The following is a 19,563-nucleotide window of genomic DNA, read 5'->3' on the forward strand; positions in this document are numbered from 1 at the left end:
ATATGATTACTACAGCCACTGTCTACATACCATTCTCCATTTGCACTCTTCTATGAAATTGCACAATTAGCAAAAAACAGATTTCCTTTTACTTCTACTTGACTTGCATTGTTTGCTTTCTGCACTCCTTTGTTTGCAGTACAATCTCTAGCCCAATGTCCAAATCTATCACACTTATAGCACTTAGATTGGCCCTTATATCTACATTCCCCAAAATGGAATTTCGAGCAAACTTTGCATTGAGGCTTCACTCCATCTTGATGCACATATTGTGATCCATTTGAGGTCTGTGCAGCACCAGCTTGCTGTGGCTTCTGCCTAGACTCCCATGGTTTGTTATTCAACTTCCAATTTTTCTGAGACTTAGCAGAACCAGTTTGAAAGTCGTTCTTATTCTGCCCTTTTGTTTCAACTGAGAAAGAACCAAATGCCTTCTCAGCTATATCTACATTATGCATATCAAACCGCTGCTCTTGACTCTTCAATATTGCAATAACCTCCTGCAGTTCAATAGTCTCCAAACTCTTTGTATTTTCAATCACCAAGCATATAGGATCATATACTCTACTAAGACTGATTAACACCTTTTGAACCAGCCTCTCGTTTGATAACACTTCTCCAAACGTTTTTATTTGATTTATCAGTTCATTTAATCGAGTAAGGTATGCAGTTAATTGTTCACCTTCACGCATTCTCATATACTCAAATTCTCGTCTGAGATTCTGAAGTTTCACTGACCTGACTTGATCACCACCGTGATATTCACCATGAAGCAAATTCCACGCCATCTTGGCTGAGTCAGCGTTGGCAATCCGAGGGAAGATCTGGTCGAAATCGCGTTTTGGATGATGCCCAGAGCCTTCGCGTCCCTCATGAGCACAGCGATCATCTCTGCATCAGGTTCTTCGTCGATGCCTCTTCACCGTTTTCTTCTTCTTCGAATCAGGAGTTGGAATCCCCTTTTCTACCAGACTCCATAGCCCAAGCGATTTGAAAATCGTTGTCATCTTAATCCTCCAGAACTCGTAGTTCTCACCAGAGAAAATTGGAGTTCTCACCTCCGAGCCTCCAGACTGACATCCTTTGGTCCGAATCAATTGATCTCTCTTCTCAGATGCTAACGTCTGCAACCTTCACAGAGCTTCAGGTGAGCTTCGATTGAGCTCAATGCCTTCACAGATTACGCCCAGATCTAAATGATCCAACCTGGCTCTGAGGCCATGTTAGAGTTTTGAATAGGTTGAGAGAGAAGAAAGAATGCAAAGATAAAAGAGAGAGCAGAGAATGAATCAATTCGTATGAATTTTCTATTGCACTGTTCTGTATATTTTTAAATGAGCACACTATATGTGAGCTATATGTCTAGCTGGATACAATTACATCACTTTGTATCTCAGCCCTTCATCTATAACTGCTTAATAAAAACATTACACGTGGCTTATAAGCCTTTTTACTACTAAAGCCTAACACCAGTCATTTTGATTGACTAAGAGAATACACCATTAGCTGACCAGGCTTAATTCCATTTCCTATCAGCTCACTACTTACATTTCAACACCTCTCCCATGTGACCATTCATATGATATTCCGTAGCCAAAACAAGAAATGCGCTTGCATTCCCCTTTCCGCTCTCCATAAGCTTCTCTACATATGATTTGGCCTTCTCAAACAGACCTTGCCTGCAGTAAGCAGTGACCAGCAAGTTGGGTACTCTAATGTCATATGATTTGACCCCAGATTCCCATTCCTGCACAATCTTCTCAGCACCGTCAATGTCACCCAGCTTCACTAACGAACTCACCATACATCCATACCCATTATTGTAGAATCATACGGTGTTTTTGTGCAAATCCCAAATCCGATAAACCTCATCTTTATTACCAATAGCAGCATATGAAGTCATCAGGCTTTCATAACCAATTTCCTTGAGTCATTGTCAATCAGTTGCTCCGATCTCCTCAGAAATGTCGATGTCCTCTCCAACAGTCCAGCCTTCAAGCACGCTTTCGCTGCAACAAAATAACCACGCCAGTCCATGGTGACCAGAGGATCAGCTTCCATCTTCACCAAAACCATTTCCATTTGGTCGAAGTCACCAGTGGCTGCACCTGCATACGATAACATCCTAAGTTTCAATGTGTGAATGTCATAAACAATGTTTTTTTCTTCCATCTCTTCGACTAGAACGTGTGGTTTTTCATATTCACCAGTTCGAAAATAGAGGGATACCATTTCATTATAATCCGAAAATCCTTTCGCAAAACCCGACTCTTTCATCTTTCCGAAAGTAATGTCAGCCTGCTACACAGATTTACGACGTGTATAGCAGTATAAGAGAGAACCATACACTACTCTAAATGGGTATGGGATGCTATCGAAATGCCTCTCAGCTTGTTGCAGACCACGGACTTTGGAGATCAATTCTAGCCGAACAGCAATATCTCCAGGAGACAGATCGTGCTTCATCACATCACTCATCCATTCTGAAACCTCGAGTGCTTGGCAATGGCGACGGGAATTACGGAGCTGCTTGATGAAATCTTTGATCTCTGATTGCTTCAATTGTCTCCCTTCTTTGACCCACTGATCGAGCATCGGCACAACGGAAACACTAGGATTTCGATTTCCAACCGACAAAATCATACGGTACAAGTGAATTTTATTAATCAACATTTTTAAAAAAATTTATATATAGTCAAGAGACGTATAAGTGTTACCCTCAAATGCATCTCTATACATAAATAAAAACTTAACAAAAACAAAAACCACAAGTAAATGCAATGCAATACAAAACAACATTATTTAAATATAAAATTTTACCCTACGAGAAGCTTAAGAGTCTTAAATTCTTCAATTATCATCATAGCATTATTGATATTATTAGCAAATTATCTTTTATATATATATAGTTTTTCTTTAATGCGGACATCCGCATAGTGTTAAAGTCCGGTCGTGTCCTTCCAACTTCTTTTCTGTAGGTGGATTTGCTTTCATACATGCATAAGGCAAAAACATGGTAAGCACTCCATATATAAATATATAATTAAGGGTTAGGCCTTCCAAAAAGTATCCCAAAAGTGGGAAGGTGTGCAGAAGAACAATAAGCAATACCATTGGTTGCTACTGTAAGCTTGCTTCTTTTTCTGTTTAATTATAGAGCCATGTCAGTGGTGAATGGGTTCCACTAAGCCAGTATGGCCAGTGGCTAAGCCAGTATGGTATGGCTCCTCAAGCCAAGTGAGTTCCACTAAGAACCAAATTCACTTGCAAAAAGAAGTTGCAAAAGAGACGACTGGACTTTAACATAATGCGAACGTCCGCATTAGAGAAGAACATATATATATATGGTTTTTATGAAAATTCTCAAGGCCGCCTAGCCAAAAAAGGGCTAGATCCCGCCCCTAGTGTCAACGCATTAAGAACTCTTTACTGATGAACTTTGAAAGTGAGAGAATTGTATTGTATTATTGAATAGAAACAATGGTTATTATATAAACCAAAAATCAACCCTTTATAACAAACCTAAACGTGGTATAAGGTGTATTCAATTAGGAATGTATATGATTTTGAAAGGTTTTTTTTTTTTTTAAGTGACTAAGGGGGTGTATTTTTTTTTAAACATTCTAGAATCCTAATTGAATACATCCAGTTAGATAAGAAAAGAATCCCTTAACAATCGGGATTATTAAGCAAGATAGCAACAACATGCTTATCTTATCCTAGAAAATAGAAAAACTTAAACAAAACGGCTAGTTTGTTGAACAATGACAATATAAACTTCGAATTACAATTTGAATCACAGAGACCATAACGCCCCCTACTTGCCCTCTTCCATTCCCGCGACCAATTTGAGATCGTCTATAACCTTTGAAATAAAACTGCCGTTTTATCCCTGAATTATAATGCATTTTAAACTTAGTCTTTTATATTGGCGGACAAAATAATTGACAGTATTTAAGTTTGAAATGTGTTATATAATTCAAGGGGTAAAACGGCTAAAAATCCTTAAAATAATCGAGTTCAGCCTTTTGGTAAACGGTTTTTGGTCAACTGGGCAAGCCGTTTAGTGTCTACAAGTTGTAAGCATAATCAGCTGTATAGTCTTTTTACACCAGAAACTCTTACGTATCGGAAGAGATTTTGCTTTTTGTATTCTGCTTTAGAGAAGCATTTTTGTTGTGCGTACTTTTTTGATGATATTTTTATTGTGCATGCTTCAATATTCTCTTCTTAGAGCAAATTTTTTTCCACATCTGCAAATGATTCTCGGTTTTATTTATAAAAGTGCAAATCTTCTGACTACAATAAGGAAACCAAAATGTAAATGCTCCAGGTAGAATGTGACTCAGTTGTTTGTAGTTCTTTTGATTAGCAATCGCATGGGGATCAATCATCCCATGTTTAGTTTGAAAAGTAATTGTGAAAAATGAATGTAAAGTCCATACACACACACACACACTACAAATGCTCAAGCCTGATCGAAAAATCATACATCAGAGATGCAGGTAAAAAAAAACCATTATATTGGTACAACCAAGAGAAAAATGTTTGGCATTTACATAGAATTCATCATGGTATTTAGTAAAGAAAGAATAAAAGCATGAAGAAAAGGAAAAGGAAAAAAAAATACATCAATGAGAACAACATTCACCCAAAGAAACTGATAACCAGCAAATAGAACATCCTTACGTGGGGCCGAAAAAAAATAATCATAAATTAAAGAAAGAAATACGAAGATTGAGACCCAACAATCTCATGCTCAAACAGTTGTGGGGGGTGGGGGTGGGGGGGGAGCACTTGTATTTGTATATGACTTGTTAATCTTTCCATAAAAACTTTGTTGTTTATTATCTCCTTCCAAAATCAAGAAACAGAGGGAATCCAATAAGAGTTTCAAGACCGTGACACAGTGGAGTTCCTACAACATCACGCTTGAGCATCAGAATAAGGGCATTCAAAGAATAAGTGATCAATGGATTCAGGACATCCATGGCAAAGCAAACACAAATAGGAGATTTGAGGTGGAAGGTGATAGCCAATCAAACGCGGTCAATATGTTTCTGATTGGTCCACAAAATGGAACTCGTTCTTGGGATACTATATCCAAAACACAAGAACCTGGCCCTAGGAACTTTAGGATGACGGTCACTCAGGACCTCTGAGGCAGGTTTCCACAGATGATAAAACTCCTAGAAGAGTTAGAGCAATTTATGCAGTAAAATTCCATTTTCCAGTTGTTCCTGAGACATGAGGGGAGGTCGAGTCCGATAAGAGCCTTCCACATGCGAGACAACCAAAGCATGCCACTAAGGCCAGAGGAAAAAATTGTTTCATTGCTGCCGCATAAGATCAAAGAACCAAAGGATTGCTAGTAGTCATGCGCTGTTCCCCAGATTATAAGAGGCCGAAAGAAGGAAATTATTGAACCAGACTTATAAGAGAGGCTTGCAAAAGAAGAAAAAAACAGCAGCAGCAGCTCCATATAAACAACAAGAAACAGTACTAATCAATTGTAGCACCCAGAGAGATACCTACTACTAAGTTTTCTGTTTCTGTTCATATTTGTACTTTATTTGTGGCCAGCATCCGGATTTGTGCTTATGCAATTTAAAATGAAAGCTCCACATTACTTTTCCAGATACTACAGCGGTAGATTGTCATCGGAGAAAGTTCATAGGAAAGCTGGATACATAGTTAATCACTAACACCATAAACCACTCCCTCGTCGGTGCTTTAAGTCACTTTGCTCCAAGGAAATTACACGTAATTAACAGTTAAAAAGTCACATGAAGCATTAAGAAGGGCAAAAAAAGGATGCACTATCACATGTTACTTAAATACACCCTTCATAGATTTGTAATGTTACTTAAATATTTGGTTGCTACCCACGTTGTTGAGCTGCACTATCACATGCATCCCTCAATCCTGAACTTCAACAATCCCTTCCATACAATTTCCCGTTTCACCTAACTCCAGAACCTGTGGGTGCACAACTATCAATCTAATTTCTAATTTTATCACATAAATCTGTTGTAAAATGACCCCTTTTTCTGAATAATATCAGCAATTCATGCGCTTCTTCAACATCTCCCTTCTCTTTTAAGCACTCAAAGCAAGCAGCCAAAGTTGAATTATCAAACTTCCATCCTGGTCGAGATGCCGAGCTTGCTGCCATTTTCAATGTTTCCACTGCCTCTTCCATCCGATCATTCATATGATATGTGGTAGCTAAAAGAGCCCATGCGCGACAACACTCCTTTCCACCCTCTGAAAGCTTCTTCACATATGATTTGGCCTTCTCCAAAAGACCTTTCCTGCAGTAAGCTTTGATCAACAAGTTGGGTATTTGAATGTTAAAGAATTTGTTCCCAGATTCCCATTCCTCCACAATCTTCTCAGCACCATCAATGTCATCCATCTTCAACAATGAACTTAACATACACCGATACCCGTTATTGTAGAACCCTACCATGTTCTTGTACAATTCCCAAATTCGATAAACCTCGTGTTTACTACCAATAGCAGCATATGAAGTCATCAGGTGTTCATAACCAATTTTCCTTGTTTCACTGTTAATGAGTTGCTCTGATTTCCTCAGCAATGCCGCTGTCTTCTCCAATTGTCCAGCTTTCAAGAACGCATCTGCTGCGGCAGCATAACCATGCCAGTCCAAAGTGACCAGAGGATCAGTTTCCATCTTCATCAAAAGCTTCTCCATTCGGTCTACATCCGAAGTGGCTGCATACGAATATAACCGAATGTTCAATGTGTTCATGTTATAATCAATGCCTTTCTCTGCCATCTCTTTAACTAAAATATCTACCTTTCCATGTTTACCCATTTGAGAATAAAGGTTTAACATTGTATTATAACAGAATGATCCTTTCAAAAAACCCAACTCCTTCATCTTTTCAAAAACACTCTCAGCCTTTTCCAAACAATTATGCTTTGCATAGCAGTACAGCAGAGCACCATACACAGGAACCACTTTTAATGACTCTGGGATGCTATCAAAATACCTCTCGGCTTCTTCAAGCCCATGGACTTTTGAGGTCAAATCTAACCGCACCGCAATGTATCCAGGATGCAGATCATGCTTCATTTCATCGCTCATCCACTCTGAAATCTGCAGAGCATGGCAGTAGCGACGATACCCTCGGAGCCGCTTAATGAAACCTTGGAGCTCGGGCTGCTTCACGTCTCCCCCTTCTACCCGTCATTGATGGAGCATTGGCAGAATGGAATCCCCAGGGTTTCGAATCTGCCAAATCCTACTGTGCAGAAGCTCAAATGGGGGTAATGAGGAGGAAGGCAGCACCTTAGTGGAGTAGAATAGTGCACCAAAAACCCTAGAAATGGCATATCCACGCCATGGATTTGATCTTGAACGAAGAAGCTTCATCATCGAACCTACACCGAGACTTGAGAAATGTTGGGCTCCAGCGACAAGTTAGGATTTACGGTTTTGAATATATATATTATTTGTTGGAGATTGTTTCGTAGAAGCCCAAAAGAGTGAGCAGAACAACAGGATACGGATAAACCCATGGGTAGCTGGACTAATCTTTTTTTTTTTTTTTTTTTTTGTTTGAGAAAAGATGGACTAATCTAAAAAAAAATAATCATATGAAGTTGACATAGTGTTCGACCCAAAAAAAAAAAAAAAAGTTCACAAACAAGATATGAAGCACATAAGAACCATTTTATATTATGAAAAAATTTGAAACCCCATTCATGATACATTTACTAAAAATATAAATTTTAAAAACACAAAATATAGAAGGAATTGGGCTACAGCCCAAAATTGAGACAATTTATTCAGTAAAGAAGGGTCAAAGCACTTCATATTTTCCCAGCATTTATTTGTTTTTTTAGGGAAGGGGACGTAATAAATTATGAGTCCTCCTATTTTTCTTTTCTTTTTTCTTTTTATACAAGTGATATTAGGGTAAGGAGAATCAAACTTAATACATTAAGGAGTGCAGAGTAAAGATGTCAAAAGGACTATGCCAGACCAGACATGCTGGTTTAGACTCAACACAATTAATAAACAAGTCAAACCAAGTCCATCCATTTATGAAAATTATTAAGTCTGGCTTGAGTCAGCAAACCTAGCCCATATAAGACTGGCACGGGCTTGTGTCGAGCCACGAAACGGACCGATATGGGCCCACACCAAGCTCAACTTATGTATTGCATATTTTGTATTCTTTTTCTTACAATTTCATTTCAATCTTTTTAACAGTAGGCTCTGAAGAACATCATGACATATCCTACCAAGTCTTCCATGAATGTCAAGTTTCATAACGTTGTTGCCTTCCATCTAATTTGAAAAGCGAGATTAATACACTAATCAACACACTTTTTTTTTTGGACGAAAACACTAATCAGCACTTAAACCGAATAAGACCCTCTAAATTAATTCTACTAATTTAAGAAAGAACATAAAATGGGGAATCCCCGATTTAAATATTCCAAACATGAAGGCGAGATGGGGAAAAAATGCTTAACGGAATGGAAATGATTTACCCACTCCAGATTTGATCCATTTTCATCCCTAATTAGAGGGGGCTGGTTGTAGAGGCCAAATTGAAACTGGCCTCACATTGGCAAAATCCTGATTTTTTTTTATTGCTATCTCTGTTGCAAGAAAGTTTTTTTGCTCATTTTGGGGGATCAATACCGCTCTCATTCTCACTTTCATTCTTCACAAAAATTTAAAAGTAAAAAAATTAAAATTGAAATAGTTATCAACAAGACTCTAAATTTAACCGTTTTATGATTGAAGATGACCTAAGAACAAACCCCTTGGGATACGTACATCTCTCTCCGAGAAGCTCTCTCTAAATTAAGTACTATATAATAGTATGCATACTAAGTAATCTATAATTCGATTTTCTTTATAAACTAATATAATAGGGGTCGTTGATGATGTTATTCAATGGTGCCTGTACAAGGGTGGCACATGTCATGCTCACCTAACTTGCATGTGATATTTCTCCTCCTCGATGATGAATAATGGACCTAATACAATATGACAACGACACAAATAATTTTTCTTTATTGACAACACCATAAATAATTAATTTTCTTCATTGACAACGACGCAATTAATTATATTTAATTCTCCACTCATACCTGTACATGCGACCAAATGAGATGAGATTAGACTCGCCATTTGGAAGGGCATCTTCCATTGACGAGTGACACGTCCTTGGATGTAGAAAAGCAATAGAAGAACCAAAAAAAACAAATGACAAACAGACAATAAAGCAGCCATCAATAGAACAACAATATGGGGTCTAGTAGTGAAAAAAGGGTTTTGATTTGCAGACTAATAGCCTCGAGTTTGAATCTTCATAGCATATTCACAGTGAGAAAAGTCCCTCTCTTCTGACTGAAGAAAAAAAAAAAAAACAGAGAAAACCCCCTCCTTCCTAACTTTGGCAGAAATAAAAAATAAATAAAACTATAATTTAAGAAACAATCATAAGAGAAAGAAACAGATATTGGTTAGCAAAAAAGACCACCCCCAAAAACAAAAACAAAAAACAAAGGACACAGAGTAAATCAATCTTCCATAGGAAATAAAAGATCTTATTAGCATAAACGCTAATACAACCCAGCAGGTGTTCCAGTAAGATTAGGACTAAAACATGCTCTAAACGATCCTATCTCCTAGAAATGATAACATAATTCATCTATAGTTTTTAACTGATACAGGGTACTGTGGGTTCTGCGTACTGTGTGAGCAGCAATCTTCACAGCCTTAAGTCCTGCACCACATACATATACATCTGTATGTAGTATGTACAAGAAGCTATCTGAGATTAACTACCCTCCTCTAAATTCTCAAACATAAATATGTTCCTGTGGTCAATAACTAAAATAGAGTTTCTAGGCCCTCTGGTTGAAGTCCATGAAGCTCGGGCGAGCCTGTCCATTGGAAACAGCCTGGTTGTGAAGCATGTGATGGTGCTGCTGGGTCTGGCCGCTACCAAGCTGATGATGTGAGGACGACTGAGGGGCGGCATATTGAGGGGGGAGCCCTCTGTAGAAAGGGTTTCCATTCCCAGGTGGGATTTGGTTGGTTTCAATCTTAAGCCGCTGAACCTCCTCCTTAAGTTTTTCATTCAAGGCTGTAGGTGTAAAATAAACAAAAAGCAAAGCAACTATAATATAACCTCAAAAGAAAAGTTAGCTAACTTGAAAGTAAAACAATTCCATCACTCCTTTTCCATAACAGCACAAATATACGAATAATATGCATACCATCTCTTAGTTGTGCTTGTTGCTCCATAGCCTGTAAGCGAAGCTTGAGCTCCTTATTCTCAGCAGTTATAACAGTAGTGTCCCTCTGCATCACAGATACATTATATAGACTGATAAGGATGCAGACACCGTTAAACTAAAATCCTAAACTGACTCTTAAACTATCTGAATTATGCGCTACACAAACTTGCATGTGCTACAAGAACATAAATGGTATAATTAAGAATAGGGTCAATCCTTATAAAGACAGCCTGGTGTCGAAATCCAGCAAGAACCAAGAGGTTGTCCTAGATTTGAACCAGAATGACTCTGAAAATTGCTTAGCAAAATACTGTTACACAGTAAAGCTTAAAATTCAAAAGAAAGGAAACAACGGGAAACAAGTTTGCCAAATTAAGAAAAACATCTAAGACACCTAGGAGTCCTCAAGTTTGATTGTAACTTTTGACCATCCACCATGGGCAAAGAAGTTTCTCGCATTACTGGCACCTACTGTCTAGTAGGTGGTGACCATTAAAAATTCAATCCTACTCAGGAAGCCTGAATCTTTTAATATAAGGGCTGTGGTTCCTTTTAGGTTGGACATGGCATGGGTGTCCACAGTTTTAAAAGAATCAGTTATTGCTAGACTCTTCAATCTAGCAAACAGAAACAAACGCCGGCAGATAACATAAAGTAGAAACTGTAGAATCAAATGAAGGATCCCAAATTCTCATATCTGTTTGTCAAATCAACTTCTAGAGTCTTCAATCTCGCAAAGAGAAAAGGAAAAAAAAAAGACAGAGAAGAGATCTCAGCAGAGGAGAAATAGAGCTCACTAGTTGAAAAGACTTGAGCACAGAACACATGGAGGTAGCAGCTTATAAAACTTGACCTTTTTCACTATGAAGTTATAGCATAACATCATCAGTTTGTAACTGTTATGGAAACATATTATCTTCTAACTATGTATAAACCTGCTTTAATCCACATCCCAGCTAAGTGACCAATGCCCTGACCTTATTCCTAAACTTAATTAATGTTCCAGAACGATCGGGATTTCTAGTAACTAAAGCAACATGGATGTTTAAATGTTCTTCTACAGAAAAGTTCGTACCAATTTGAAGTTACAGCAAAAATTTTAGGTTACAAAAACTGCTTTCTGCCATTCATAATCTTTCCCTATTTACAATGTGTGGCTTTTTCCTTTCTGTTGATACTAACTTGTGTCCAGAACAATGTTATTTTACATTTTAGGTTAAGCGTTTTGGGCTGAGGGTTTATATTGAAAAGATAATTAAAATGAAGCACAAAACTACTTAGTTATGGACATAAGCAACTGAAATTTATAAGCTGAGGATCCATACTTGACATTAATGTGTATGTCAAGTATGGATCATTCCATCCATACTTCTTGTATTGTTAATGGAAATACAAAAATCATACCAAAACAAAGATCATAATCAATGTTAAACTATCCCTTAAACAAAACACATTTCCTAAAGAATAAAAGCTTTGGTATCTTAGAACATAAAAGCTAGAATCTCACAAAAACCGGTCGCATTAGGGGAATTAATTTCATTAACTGAACTCACAGAAGGACCCAATCTTTGAAAAGAAAATGACATACGTAAGATTGAAAAGAATCATTATGAGGAACGTTGATATAATAAAGTAACTTTGTACTGTTCAGTGATTAAGGAAACTGATAGAGTTTTCCTAGAAACAGAAAGATCTATTTATCCATATTTCATATGTAACCCTATGTGCCTATACGTACTGGAGAATGAAGCAAGCATGGAAACATTGACAATCTAAAATGGTAGAAAATGGAAGGAAAAGTAAACAACCGTGCACCCGAACAAAACCACCCGCATAAATGAACAATGAAAATAATTTCATGATGATCATTGCAAAGCAGAAAATACCATTTTTGTAATGACAAAGCATGATATATCCGTTTCATAACAAACCAAGCTGCGGGTTCCATTGGTTTAGCAAGTAGTACCTAAAGTCTTGCCCAACTGATACTTCTTAAGGTACAAAAGTCAAGGTCTTAGGTATTACCTGTAACAGAGTGACCTGTGCTGATAGGGTTGTTGCCTCTGTCTGAAGCGTCTGCACCTTCCTCTCCAGCTCATTGGTATATCTCACCTTCCTCTCCTTCGACCGCGCAGCAGATTGTCTATTGGCTAAAATCCTATCAACCACAAAATTATGAATTCAATTTCTCATTCCACCAAATAAATAACATCTACCAAAAAAAAAAACCAACATTTCCATAAACTAAGTTTTCTTTCTTCAAAATTTCGCAAAAGAAATCCCAGTTTACGTATCAAATTAGATTCTGAACATTAAAAACGGCCAAATCCCCTCAATTAATTGAAAAGAGTTTAACTGAAATTTGCAGAAAGAAAAAACCCTAAAAAAAAAAGAGCAAAAAGAAAAACGATGATCCAGTTGAGGAAAGGGTCAAGAAGACAGCCACGAGAAAAACAAAACAGAGACACAAAAACAAAAAATGGGCAACCTTTTAGCTCTCTTCGGGTCAATAAGAGAGAGCTCAGCAAGTCTCTCAGGAGCTATGGACTTCTTGATACCGTCCACCACGATCACAGGCGAGTCCGCCTCAAACGACGGCGTAAAGGAGCCGTCCATTGAGTTGCTGTGCCTGTGGTGGGACCCAGACCTCTGCCCCACAAGGGCTTCTCTGCCGGAGTCTCCTCCGGCGCCGAGACCGAGGCCGTCGAAGAAGTCGGAGTCGACGGAGAGGCTCCGGAGGTGGGCGGCGGATGCGGTGGAGGGGCCGCCGGGCCTGGAGCTCGGGAAGGGGTTGGGTGGGCCGGAGGAGTCGTCGGAGTCCTGGGTCATTGGGTTGCTGCTACGTGGCGGGATGGTTGGGGAGGGGAGGCAGGAGAGGTCGAGGTCGGAAGGGTCAAAGAGGAGGAGGTCGTCGAAGTTGGGGATGCGGAAGGAGGTGTCAGAGTGGGCTCGGCGGTGGTGGGACCCGCGCTGTGGGGTCTCCGACATCTGCTCCATGTCAGTCGAGGATGTCGGGGAGGGCCTTGAAGCTCCGGTGAAGTTGTTGTTCAAATCCATTTTCGTCTTTTGCTCTGTTTTTTTTTTTTTGGGTTTTTGGGTTGTGGTGGTGGTGGGTGGTAACGGTGGTCAGGTGTTTAATGTTTATTGATGAGAGTGGTGGTGGGAGTTTAAGTGGTTGAAAACAACGGAGAGAGAGAGAGGGGATTTGAGGGGTGGAGAGAGGGAGAGTGCGTTGAAAAAGTGAGCAAGGAGGAGGTTTGGTTGGTAAAACCAAAAGTGATATAAGTACTTTTGGGAAGAAGGACTTGAACGAGCTGAGTAGTGAGTAGTAGAACCCAATTATATGTAGTTTGACATTATATTCCTCTATTTATAACCTACACACACGCAATGCATATGGAAGAATAGTTGGTTCATTGAACTGTTTCCATTGCCATTTTTTACCATAATTATTTTTACTTTTGATATTATATAATTATAACTACTAACAACGTGGTAGTGTGAGGAATTTGAATGCAACGTAAAATTAGCACGCCGTGTGAATAATCTTAATACACAAACAACGATCAAACCTTTCATCAACGATATGTGTTGAAGTTAAAGTTTAACTCAAATCTCCCAATATGAATATATGTTAACTCATAATGCATCTTATTGGATATACATTCTATAATCAATTTCCCAATATGAATGTATGCTAACTCAAAATGCATCTTATTGGGTATACATTCTATAACATGCACTCCTGTTATAATTGCTCCAAAAAAGTGTCAAGCTTCTTTCTATAAAGATTTGAGTTGGATTAACTTTTAATTCTTATTCTAACAAATCCTACTATACTAGGGTATGAATGCCTATTAAAGGTAACTTTCCATTCACTGAAAATAAAATTTTAATTTCTACCATATGCAAAATCATAAATCCTACTAGGTGAAAATCGTATAACTCACATGGCAAGCCAAGATCGATAAATAGTATGAAGAATTTGACTGGGGCATCTACACAAACAAAACTTAAACTTCAAAAGCTACTGGATTCAAGATCTTAAGAGCTCTCTGATGCTTAAGTTAATAATCATATTCATTGAATATCTGGCGAGAATGTTTAGTCTAAATCAACTTATCGTTGGTAGCATATTTAAATCCCATTTATATTGATTTTATGATCGACTAAACCTCCATTGACTTTTGGAAAATTGATTGGAAGATTTGAACTTTGAAACTTGAAGTTTGGTGGAGCTCCTTGCTGAGACCAAATATGAACACCGCACTAGTGCCAAAAAGATTTTTTTTTTTTTTTGGGTCGAATATGAACAGCGCACTAGAGCCAAAAAGATTGTGTGAATTTCAGCATCAGCATCAACTCTTCAAAGGGGCTTCAGCCCAGTTGGGCTTCTGTTAGACATGTAAGTCCTCATGAACAATTTCTCCAAGAATACGACAAGAATTCATACATATATGTTAGTGAATTGAGATTTATTCACAAGTTATGAATGAGAAAACATGGTAATGTCTTTAACGATGATGAACATGGCTAGTTACTATGAGAGTATGTCTTATATGTGTGAGATACAAGTCATGAATGCTCTGGCTATAGACATATCGATCACAACTTCTATTAAGACTTGGCAATTTAATCTCCAATAGAGATTGGTGAATCTCAACACGAGTGCATAAAAGTGTATTGATATATCAAGAGGATTGCATCATCTAAAAGGTTGTCAAATTATGATGCATAAAACTCATAAGAGTAATAAGCTCTGAATTTAGAAAGGAGTGTAATCTTCATAGCAAATTATGATGCTTGGTGGCTTTGATTAGTCAATTGGTGCGAGTACTTACCTTCCTTGTGGAGTTATCCCCCTTGAATGTTTTCTTCATGAAGCCTAGCTAGCCTATTCAATGATGTTGGATTGTCGAATTGATTATGAGCAATGTTCTCAAAGATAATGTAACTGAAATGGTTTGGCAATAGGAATATTCATTATTTTATTGCATTTACGAAGGAGTCTTGGTACTTTGTGGAGAAATTATATAATACTACAGTAGTATGGTCACGCAGTACATCTTGTACACGTGTTGTAATATGGGTGGAAGACATAATTTATTTCCCCCATTTTATGGAATAGTATCAATAAGAGCAAGTGCAATTATCGAGTTAGTAAGTTTAGAGTTGTTGTAAAAAGTTTATCTTAATCATTAGAGTGCAAGTGCAATTAGAGTTCTATGAAGTCGACTCCAGTTTAATTATTTCGGTATTAAGTCAAAAGATTTGAGATGCCATTTGTAACTTTTTGTTTGTCTTAATATAAAACAAGATAAAATAAAGGAGCCAGTATTAGTATTAGGATGTCCTAGAGATCCCACCGTTAGGCTATATGAGTACTGTGATCATGTTTTTTTATATTTATATTTTATATTTTATATTTTAATGTTTGATACAAGTGATAATCTAATTTAATCTAATTTAGACTATTGGGAGGGAGATTTGAACTCAAGTGCAGAGTGAGGAGCACATTCACTCTAGCCAGCTTGACTAAGCCCATATTTATCAAGTATAGTGATCATAATTACGATAATTAAAAATAACTAAAATAATATATGTATATATTAAAATAAATTATATAACACATAAAATAATGATTTTGATATCCTAATTTCATCATACCATATTTATTCTTCATATCAAACATATATAAAAGGACTAGCTTACTTAATTTTAAAAAAATCAGTTCCCGAAACTGTTAAATGTAACTTTATGTAATGTTAAATCAAACACCAAAATAAATAAATTTCATAAAACATGTGAAAATTTTGAAATAAGAAAAAAAGAAGTTAAAATAATGTGATTTGGGGATTGGGTTCTATTGGGTTGGAGGCCAAGTGGGTTAAGAGAAGCATTTTGTTTTAAAAGCCCAATTCTAGATTGAAAACCCATCATTGAGTGAAACGGTGCACTTCACTGAAAGGAGGGCTTCAGCAGCACTGTCACTGCATTTTATTGAAAGGGAAGGAGGCAAGCCTGGTGCGACGTTTTCGTACAGCTCAGGGGCCTGGAGGAAAGAAGAAAACTTATAAATGTTGTAGGGATTAAAATCCGCTAAAATTTAAGCTGAAATTCCTTTAGTTTTGTGCTTTAACTTTCCGACTTGATAGTGAGTGACTGACTTGAAATACCACCAACGAGGTGCATTGAAGTTTTTTAGAATAAACCTTCAATCCTCTCAAGCAATGCTATTCTGTTGATATGATTGTGTCTTACTATTCTTTGAGCAACTTTATATTATGTTTCATCCATTATTATAGTATTTTTTTTCTGGCTGAGAAAACTTGTTAAGAATCCAGTCTTTTTGGCTAATTGCAATCAGATTGAGATTGCATGTAATCTATATGATTATAAAGAAATATCAAACAAGCACATACAAAGGTGCTAGACATACATAGTGAATTAAAAATTAGTATAGGAACAAGTCCTCAAACAATGCAGTAATCCTTGACGTTCAAAGGTGCATGATGTGAATTTTCTCTAACATGTTAGAAAAATTTATCTACGTATTTATGGATGATTTTTCTGTTTTCAGAAATTCTTCCTACATACATTGCAAAATTAAAAGAAAGGAAAAAACAAAGCAAATTTTGTTGTCATGTAAGGAAATGAGCCAAGTGTTTTCCATTAAAACTTGGCTACATCTGGCCACCTGCAATGTCTTGATTTTTCATTCTTTCTCTTCCTAAGTTTGTACAAACAAACAACAAAGAGCAAGAAAATTTTAAAACTGACTGCTGAAAGACGAATACTCAGAAAGAAAGCGAGGACAAATGGGTTCTTTAGGAGGCTTTCTCTGCTTTCTGTGCTTGTTCCTGGTCGTAGTTCTCATCACGATCCTTCACAAGCTATGGTGGGCTCCAACTCGCATACAGAAGCAGATAGCTCTGCGGGGGATCCATGGCCCTCCTTACAAACTCATCCATGGAAACACCAAAGAAATCTCCCACATGATGAAGGAAGCCATGGCCAGGCCCAAAACTATATCCCACCACACACTTCCTTTAGTCCAACCTCACATTCACTCATTGACCAAGATTTATGGTAAGAAACCATCTCAATTAGCTACTTATAAAATAAATAAAAAAGTTTAAAATTTTATTTATATTTAATTTTAGTTCCAAATATTGAATTAATTATTTGCAGTGGCACGGTTCTCAGGCTCAGTTGGTGATCACAGAACCTGAGTTGTGCAAAGAGATACTGAATAACAAAGATGGAGCTTATCCCAAAAAAGAGATCCAAAACTTTGTAAAGAAGCTATTAAGAGATGGCTTGGTTTCAACAACAGAAGCTGAAAAATGGGCAAAATTGAGAAAGCTGGCCACTCTTGCCTTCCATGGAGAGAGCTTAAAAGTAAGTCTTTTTTTCACAGTTAATGGTAATTTCTTGCAAAGAGTAGTATAGTAGTGAAGTAAAATCTGATGGGATGGTATTGTTTTACCAGAGTATGATTCCAGAAATGGTAGCTAGTGCCGAGACAATGCTAGGAAGGTGGAAAATTATGAAGGAAAAGAGATTGATCAAGAGTTTAGGTTGCTGAGTTCAGAAGTGACTTCCAGAATAGCATTTGGCAGCAGCTATATTGAAGGAAAGAACATTTTTGAGATGTTGACCAAGTTAGGCTTCATAATCTACAAAAATTTTCTCACAATCAGGGTTCCTGTCATTAGGTAAACTCGAATTGCGAAACCACACATGGATAGCCATTCAATCTCTGTTCTCTTAGTTATTGAATATCTGATTGATTAATGTGTGGCTTTTTTACTCCTCAATATAAATGGCATCCAAATGATCTTTTGGTTGGTCAATTGTGGGATCCTTTGAAATTGCTAGAATACATTCTGTACCTTACTATGTTAACAAACACAGAGTCATGCCTAAACAATTCTCTCTGTATCTTCTTTAAAAAAATGATTCATGCTGATGACTCCCCCTAAAAAAGAAGAGATACTGGTGCAAATTCCAAATTTGAATTGAACACAAATTTGCATTATAGCCAGGAGAAATATACTCAATAAAAATTTTCATTATAACCAGGAGAAGCATACTCTTTTTCATTTTCGTTGTGTAGTTGGCGCATTAGGCTTGTCACGCAGAGAACCATTCTTCTTTAATCTTCTTTTATTGTTTTCCCATAGCTGTGAGCATTAATTCTGTTCTCATGTTTAGTCTTTCATTGAAAATTGCAGTGAGTTCTTTAAAACCAGCGATGAGATAGAGTCGGAGAAACTTGAGAAAGGAATACAAGACTCTATAATAGAGATTATTAAGAAAAGAGGAGAGAAGGCAATGACCGGAGGAGAAGACAGATTTGGAAGTGATTATCTTGGATTACTTGTAGAGGCTCAACATGATGGCAATGACAACCAGAGGATTTTGGCGGACGAAGTTGTTGATGATTGCAAGACGTTTTACATGTCCGGACAAGAAACTACTACTACTTTGCTTTCTTGGACTGTCTTACTTCTGGCAGTCCATACAGATTGGCAAGAGGAAGCAAGAAATGAGGTCATACAATAATTTGGCAAACAAACTCCACATCCTGATGGGATTGCCAAACTGAAAACAGTAAGAGTGTCAAGAATACAATCAATTGCTTTTGGAAGTAGCAGAAATATTTTCTCAATTAAATTTGAAATCCTGATTTGTTATCTCTTTCTTCATTTGTATGCAGATGAGTATGATCATTAATGAGTCTCTACGGTTATATCCGCTGCCTGTTTCTATTATAAGGAAGGTTGAAAGGGAAGTTAGACTGGGAAAGCTCACTCTTCCTTCTAATCTTGATTTGGTTATCTCAACTATAGCAATTCACCATGATACTGAAATCTAGGGACAGGATGTGCATCTTTTCAAACCAGAGAGATTCTTGGCAGGGGTCGCTAAAGCAACTAACAACAACATTGGTGCATTTATACCATTTGGATTGGGACCTCGAACTTGTGTGGGCATGAACTTTGGCATTACTGAAGCAAAGATTGCTTTGTCAATGATTCTACAACGCTACTCCTTCACCCTTTCCCCGGGTTATGTTCACTTTCCCTTGCATTATCTTACAGTTCGGCCACAACATGGAGTTCAGGTAATGCTACACTCACTTTGAATTGCAAAGACATTGATGTATCGATTGCACCCATGATTCTTGAGCTCGGTATCAAGTACCCCGACATTAATGCCTTTGGATATACTGCTAGCTTACTAACAATGCAAGTGAACAACTGA

At 37.5% G+C, this 19,563-nt stretch overlaps 1 protein-coding gene and 3 pseudogenes across 3 annotated transcripts; 1 reads left to right on the forward strand and 3 right to left on the reverse strand.

The window, feature by feature from the left end:
* Positions 1–1,540: 1,540 nt before the first annotated feature.
* On the reverse strand, positions 1,541–2,643 carry LOC148915941 (pentatricopeptide repeat-containing protein At2g20710, mitochondrial pseudogene; annotated as a pseudogene).
* Positions 2,644–4,823: 2,180 nt separating this feature from the next.
* On the reverse strand, positions 4,824–7,471 carry LOC148915942 (pentatricopeptide repeat-containing protein At2g20710, mitochondrial pseudogene; annotated as a pseudogene). Its single transcript, XR_016128309.1, has one exon. The product of XR_016128309.1 is annotated as a pentatricopeptide repeat-containing protein At2g20710, mitochondrial pseudogene (transcript).
* A 2,095-nt stretch (positions 7,472–9,566) lies between these two features.
* LOC148915943 (transcription factor VIP1-like) lies at positions 9,567–13,609 on the reverse strand. The gene is made up of 4 exons (XM_089055344.1): positions 12,782–13,609; positions 12,319–12,451; positions 10,273–10,357; positions 9,567–10,139 (listed from the first exon to the last, which is right to left on the reverse strand). Exons 1-4 carry the CDS (start codon positions 13,348–13,350, stop codon positions 9,898–9,900), a joined length of 1,029 nt encoding a protein of 342 aa, XP_088911470.1. The 5' UTR covers positions 13,351–13,609; the 3' UTR covers positions 9,567–9,897.
* Positions 13,610–16,943: 3,334 nt separating this feature from the next.
* LOC103341928 (cytochrome P450 CYP749A22-like) lies at positions 16,944–19,444 on the forward strand (annotated as a pseudogene). Its single transcript, XR_016128357.1, has 5 exons — positions 16,944–17,390; positions 17,473–17,694; positions 17,786–18,011; positions 18,531–18,909; positions 19,016–19,444. The product of XR_016128357.1 is annotated as a cytochrome P450 CYP749A22-like (transcript).
* The last annotated feature ends 119 nt before the right edge of the window (positions 19,445–19,563 follow it).

The sequence above is a fragment of the Prunus mume genome, linkage group LG6 (assembly GCF_029339155.1).
Source record: "Prunus mume cultivar Tortuosa linkage group LG6, ASM2933915v1, whole genome shotgun sequence".
Classification (NCBI taxonomy): Eukaryota; Viridiplantae; Streptophyta; class Magnoliopsida; order Rosales; family Rosaceae; genus Prunus; species Prunus mume.